At 31.4% G+C, this 7607-nt stretch overlaps 1 protein-coding gene across 1 annotated transcript; it reads right to left on the minus strand.

The window, feature by feature from the left end:
• Positions 1-5646: 5646 nt before the first annotated feature.
• On the minus strand, positions 5647-7348 carry LOC105112020 (uncharacterized). Its single transcript, XM_011007563.1, has one exon. The coding sequence runs from the start codon at positions 7054-7056 to the stop codon at positions 5845-5847; it is 1212 nt and encodes a 403-aa protein (XP_011005865.1). The 5' UTR covers positions 7057-7348; the 3' UTR covers positions 5647-5844.
• Between the last annotated feature and the right edge of the window lie 259 nt (positions 7349-7607).

A 7607-nucleotide genomic window follows, 5' to 3' on the forward strand; every position in this document is an offset into this window, starting at 1 on the left:
GAACTTTAGCTTAAAAAATTCAAGAATTTAATACAAAAATCAAGGTAATGTCACTTGAACTTATATAAATAAGGTAAAAGGTTTCTAGTAGTTGCTAAAATAAGCTTTAAAATACTCCTAGTCAAAATTTTCCAACCGTTCTTCTTCTCCTTCCAAGATGTCATGAACTCCCTCCCTATTGCTCACTCTTTTATTCTCTCTTTACTTGCTTCTTAGTGTAATGTTTAAGTGTTTTGATCATTTACCTAAACTAATAACATGGAAAGACCAAACTCCATTAGAATTTCCCTTAAGAAAACAAATGACAGAATGGAGAAAGAAAAGAAGAAGCAGCAGCGAGATTTTCTCCCTCAATATGTTCTGCACATCAGGTTTTTAAAGGGGAAGGGAAACATTTTTGGCTAAATTTTCAATTTTATCTATGCTTATTGTCCATAAGTTATTATTTTACCTGAAATCCAATACTATTGCGAGGCTTTTCTAAACTCCGATTAACTTAAAGTTTTAACCTAAAATATAATTATTTGTTGGGAAGTTACTCATAAATTTTGTAGCCTAATCCAATGGTTACATTAAGAATTATACATGCTAGTGTAAAACTAGACAACATGTGATTTTTTACACAAAAATCTAGATTTTTGTACTATTTTACCCACTTAATTCATCTATATTTTAAGTAATTTATTAGGAAATCCCATCCTTATTTGTAATATAATTTTTCCCTAAATTTCATCTCTTTTCAATTTAAAAACTGCATGATTATGCATAGGGCTTATACTAGCAGTCAAGGTCTTTCACACATAAAACCATATATTAATTTATTTGAAAATTTAAAAATACTTTTCTTAATATTCTCCATGTTTATAGCTACTTTATCATGCTATTAGTTTCCTTTGTATCATTTTATATTCGTTGGATCATATTTTTCATATCCTAATGCTTGATTAAACCAAATTTTGATTGGGAAAAAATCAAAATTCATTAACATTTATCCCATAGCTCTTCTTTTCTCATAAATAGCTTTTATTTAATTTTTATTCACATTTTGTGCTTTTTTTATTTTTCAGTCATTTTTTCTATTTTTATTTTTATAATTAACACATCAATATTTATTTTACATTTCAAAATCTATCATCATCCTCTTGATGTAAATAGTCAATTCACTTTAATATAATATTTACTTGACTATCCTTATAGATTTTACACACTGACTTACACTTTTCATCAATAATTCATTTACTTTAATCTCAAGTTTCCATTACTTATCAGGACCTTACTTTCTATGGCCCTACTTTTATGTGAGGGTTTAAAAATGCAACTTAACTCATGATTTATGGAATTTTTCAAAGGAGAAAGGAAGCAAAAATACTAATATCAAATGAACAATAGTAAACCTTTATAAATAGATATTTAAACTAGTATCGATTGATTTAACTTTCAAATCATTGTAATATTTATAGCCACCTGTGGATATATGGATAAGTTTGTTAGCATGATACTATTTTTGAATATACCTGTAGTTAATTAGTTGGTTATACATAGCATTAGTTTTATTAATATAAAACATAATTATTATTAATTATTAATAAAGTATTTTTTTTTATCTTTAATATTCAATTATATTTGATTAATAAATATAGAGAAAGATAAAGTTTATGAACAAAAATATTTTGTATAAGAAAGTTGTTTAATTATAAGATTTCTTATGAATCAAAACATTGTTCTTAAATATTTATGGTTAATATTTAATTAAGAATGGATATTTATTAGAGTTATTAAGACCGATATATATTATGTTTCTTACTTTATATAAGAAAGTAATTACTCTAATAAATTGAGGTATGAGAGATACCTGAAACTAATATATAGGTGTTTGTCAGATAACATGTATTTTAAACTAAATTGTAAGAGGATTTTATATGGAGGGATTATCTATACTTGTGAAAAAGCTCATAAGATAATTATGTAAGTGATCTTTAGACTTAAAATTACTAAGATGTTTTATATAGAAAATGTTATGATTTGATCCAAACCATATGTTATCTTAATTAAGGGTAACAAACGAGTAAATATTAGGTGTAACATAAACTATACGAAGATATGTAAGTAATCAAAAAAGGATCCATCACCCTAGATGAATTATAAAAAATATTTTATATATTCTCAAATATTATTGATTGTAAAATCCTTGGTCAAAGTGGAATGAAATTCGAGAAAAAAAAAAGTTTCAAATCTTATTCAAAGAATCAATCTCTATAGTGTTAAGAACTAAAATGATTTAACAAAGTAGAAATACTCCATGCAATAATGTCTAGATCAAAACATTCTTGATAAAAGGATGATAATTATATTGAGAAACTGATCATTGAAAGGTTAAGTTAAATCATTTATGATGTTTTTAATATTTAGAAAATCATGATAGGTTGTTAGATATTATACATAATCTTGAAATTTAAATCAATTAATTATTAAACTAATAACAAATTAAATTATTTTATTTAGAATTATAATTTTTATTTAGACCAACTTTTTAGGAAACCTATGGGTCACATATATAAAAGCCATTAATCAGAAATTAAAATAGGATAATTAATTAAGTGTGACTTGATTGTAAATAAATTTTAGAAATTAAAGACTAAAAAATAATTAATACAGTGAATTACAATTCTAAACCTAGAAAAAATCAAGTAGGGACTTAATTCAAAAAATTTCTAAAATTATTCTAAAATAATATATGTGATATTATTTAAAAGGTAAATTGATATTTGTTATTTATAGAGTTTTTAGATTTCCTTACAAATATAATGTTATACATCTTATTTTCTAAACTGAGTAGAGTACAATACAGAAACACAAAAAATACAAAAAAAGAAGTAGCATTCTAAGATATATCAATCTCTTTCTTCTAAAAAGGTTTAAAAGATTTTTTACTGGTGATTGGTGTAAATTATTGTTAGAGATCAAATATTTAAATAACTTGTGATTTGTGATAATTCAACGTTGAAGCAATTATTCATAGTAAAAAAACATATGATTTTTAGATAAACGCTAAATAACTCTAGATATGTCTATCAAAATAATTGGAACTCCAAAAGATTTTAAATTTATTGTTAAGTTTGCATATATATATATATATATATATATTGAAAAACTCATTAGTGCTTTGCATGTTCATTTCATTTGGCACATCATTGGAGATACCAGCCACTCCAAACTTAATAATGGGAGGCCATGGTTTGTCTTTACTACATTTCTTATCAATTCTCAATTTTGGTAGTACCAATAATCATATCATTAGCATCACCTAATGACAATAAACACAAAATCGGTCGAGATTTGGGTCATGAAACGCATATCCCATAGAAACAATTTGGGAGTTAGAAGTCCAAGAAGAGATTGCCCTCTCCATTATCATTGGATGCTACACAACCAAGCCACAAGAGTAGTAAAATAAAGTAGAAAGCGTTCCCAATAATTTTGGATGGAAATTTGACCAAGTAACTAAACCACATTATTAGTATTGAAAAGTCTAGTAGAAAATATGCCATAAATTCACACAACAAAACCGACTTTTGAGCTCAATGATTCGTGATTGCAATGAAATTCACTTTCACCTCAAAAGGGAAGCCATTAAACACAACGCAAGCATAACATGAAAGTTAGAAACCTCTAGGAGGAGAAATGTGGCCCAACTTGGTACAGAAAAAGGGCTTAAAAGTTCAAGCCACTATTCCCATTGCCCGACCTCAAGTTTCAAAATTATATGACCTAAAAATCCAAAACTCTGCCGGAGACCGTACCAGTCTTAACGCTCCTCCACATGTGGACCCCCAACCGCCCTGGATTAGATGCTTCCCCGAGTGTTTACAAATTGATCATTGACAAAAAGAAAACAGCACGTTCTGGTACCACTCTCATCTCCTTCCCCAACAGCAAGCAAGCAAAAAAAAAAAAAAACAACAAGGGGGTGTGAAAACTGTGAAAGACCACCTTTGGCTTCCTCCTTAACTATCCCATCTCAGGGCCTTCTTGAGGACCCCACACGCAAATGTGGCCCCCACTCCAGATATTTCCATACGGGCTGCTACCTTCCAAAACAGGCTGCCAATGCCTTTCACATCCCAATTTTCCACCCATAAAAAACACACACGGACAGCAAAAACAATCTCTGTCGTATCTGTGTTTTTTTGAGTCACTGTTTGTTTTTTTATTTGAAAAATATTTAAAATATTTAAATTTTTTACTTTAAATTAATACTTTTAGTTATTTTTAGACTATTTTAATACATTAATATTAAAAATAATTTTTTTAAAGAAAATATTATTTTAATATATTTTTAAATAAAAAATATTTTAAAACAACATTTTTAAATACACTTAAAATCTTATGGTGAGGAGTTTACGTTGTAAAATTTATTTTTTAAAATATATATTTTTATAAATATATTAAAATAATATTTTTTATTTTTAAAAATTTATTTTTAATAGTAGCTTATGAAACCAATTAAAATTATAAAAAAATTATTCCTTTTTAAAAACACTTTATTAAAATGCAAAAACAATTCCTCTGAAAACCCAATATCTTTATCGCAAATTCCAAGAGAAGCAAAAATAATGCTACCACTAGCATCCAATTTTTCTCTGTCAAGACTCAAAATTTGTATCGTTCTTAAAAGAAGCGGAAAGTACTCTAATTTACCACTCGCGTGGTAGCCACTGCTGGTTTGTATCAAAATCAAACAAGATTTTTGTATGCCACTCTCTACCTTTCTCTCTCTCTCTCTCTCTCTCTCTCTTTTTTTTTTTCTTTCCCAAGAAATTCCTAACCTGGAAAAGAAAAATATAAAAGCAAAAGCTAACGCACGACACAGACACAGACAGAAACAAAAACAAAAACGACATTTTGTGTGGCTAAACGACGCCGGAGTACGACACTTGGGTTTGCCTTGATAATGGTAAGTTCTAACAGTAGGTCTTTATAATGCACCAGGCAACGGCTAACATTTTCCCATTGGAGGCCTGCTTGTTCCCGCTCACAACTCCCAAACACATTCTGCACACGCGCGCACACACACACACACACAGAGGGATGGGTCCCAGTAACGTCTCTCTTTCTATTAAAAAATAAAGAGCACACGTGCACTTTATGCCGATTTAGAGAGTTGAGCAAGTTAAGCTCCATTATATAGCACAAGCTCTTCATTCAATATCCTGTTATCCTATCTATTTTTTTATTTTATTTTTAAAAAAAGTTAAAATTTTTTATTTTCAGATCTTTTTAAATACTGATATTAAAATAATATTTTGTAATATATATATATATATATATATATATTATTTTCATATATTTTTAGATAAAAATACTTTTAAAATTAACTATTACAACAATACTAAACAAGCTCAATGCATTATAAGCAACCACTTATTAAATTAGTTAAATTAATTTATTATATTGATATTAAAAATATATTTTTAAAATATATTTTTTTAATATATTTTTAAATAAAAAAATATTTTTTACTCTCACCAAAATAGTTATGTATATATCACTCCATGACAGCAAAGAAAAGAACATAAATTGAAAAAAAAAACATATATATATATATATATATATATATTCATTTCCCTATTTATACAACATGGATCATATAGAGATTGGAACTTCTCCTTTTCCTTTCTCCCTTGCAAGTCTTTCATTCGCTTCAATTCATAGTACAACTCGTTTCCCCATATACATGAATTTCTCAAGTTTCCCATTTCTATCTGACAAAAAAAAAAAAAACCCAACCCCGAGAAACCCTTGAAAAAAATAAAACATAAAAAACACACGCAGATATTTGTGATGTCACTTTAATCCCCGCCGGGAAACCGACTCAGCCAATTTCCCAATTTTCTCAACAAGTTCAGGCGACAATGTTTTCACCGGTTTCCTCTCCTTCTCTGCTCTAAAATCAAACCCCAAAGCATCCGATACTTCCTCGGAGCTCCACCCAGCTTTGCGGAGCGAGTCCGAAAACCGATCCACTTTCAAAAGCAAAGCATCTAGGATTGCTTGATTATCTAAAATTACCATTTCACCCTCAAAGAAACCCGATGCCGATACTTGAACCATTTCATCGATGTCGGACTCCCTCCACCCGCCTTCTCTCAAAACCGACCCGATTTTCTGTATATAATCCCCCACCCATCTCGGTATTTCGGATCTTGGCATCTCAAAAAACCGTTCCGGCGACGAAGATCCCGACGAAGACGATGCTGAATTCCTCCTCCTCCTGTCCACCACCGCGTCACTCCAAAACTCTACCCATCTGGGTGTCCTCGACCCGTTTACCAGACCCGTATCCAAACTCTTCCGCGAGAGATTATTGGATAAACCAGTAGATTTCTCACTAACAGACTTCTGCTTTTTTATAATAATCGGGTCACATTTCGAGCTCCGGAAAAGATATTCACGGTCAAAAAAGTCTGATAGGTCCAACCCGCAACAAAAGATCCGATTTTCATCGACAAAGAAAATCGGGTTACCCGCTAATGATGGTTGACAAGGAATGTAACAATGGTTAAAAATGGGAATCAAAAGAGGGGCTCTTTTAAGCGAATTTCTAGCGATCCGTAAGGCTTTTTCCGGGTCGGAAGGTCTCGGGCCCCAAGATTTCGACCATAAAGTGTTTCGTGCAATTTGGAAGCAAATAGCAGCGATAGGAAGGTCAAGAGAGGCGCGTAGGTGGAGGCGTGCACCTGCAGAACGCCAGTCGGGGAATCCAGCGCCGACAGGGAGGCCAGCTGAGAGGACGGCGTGGAGGTCAGGTGGGAAAGCGAAGCCGAACTCAGCTTCGGATCGAGCGAATTCAGAATCGGTAAGACCGGGCTGGACTTGGATACCAGAATTGCGCAAATGGGTTATTACTTTATCAGCTAATGAAGAGAAAGAAAGGAGGCTGTTGCGAGCTGGGAGTGTTGTTGTAGTTGATGGGGCAGCGGCTCGAGCGGAGAGACGGCGTAAACCGGCAATATGGGCCGGGTTAAGGCCGGTCATTCTCCGGTCCACGTCTACCATCGTTGTATAGTTTGGGATGAAGAGTCGAAATGGGTTGCTTTTGATAAAGAAAAAGGGGGAAAGGGAAAGGAGGTTGATGTTTTGTTTGGAATTCTTTTTATATATTGTTAATGGGATCGCAGTCTAGAGAAGCTGGAAGGACTAAGAAGTGATTGAGTGACTGTATTTTATTCGTATGTGAAGGGGAAATGGAGAAAAAGTTAAGGAACTTCCGGTGGATGGCGCGGGGAGGGACGGGGAGGGGGGGAGAGAGAGAGAGAGAGAAGGAGGAGCTTCAATGTTTAAAGAAAGGGCTGCCATTTATAGCTGTTAAAGCGTGCTGCCTGCTTGTTTCCGATTTTGGCGTGGGTTTTTTCTTTAAATTTCCGCTTATTATTATTATTTTTTGTTTTTAAAAAAATATTAATGAAATAATAAATAATTAAAAAAATTAACAGATTATCATAGTTTTACCTATCGTGATTAAAAATGCAAATTTTATAATTTTTTTATATTTAGAATATATTTAATAAAAAAATTAAATGAACAAGAGAAGAAAAAAGAAGGAAAAG

Source organism: Populus euphratica, unplaced genomic scaffold (genome assembly GCF_000495115.2).
Source record: "Populus euphratica unplaced genomic scaffold, PopEup_1.0 scaffold386.1, whole genome shotgun sequence".
NCBI classification, from domain to species: domain Eukaryota; kingdom Viridiplantae; phylum Streptophyta; class Magnoliopsida; order Malpighiales; family Salicaceae; genus Populus; species Populus euphratica.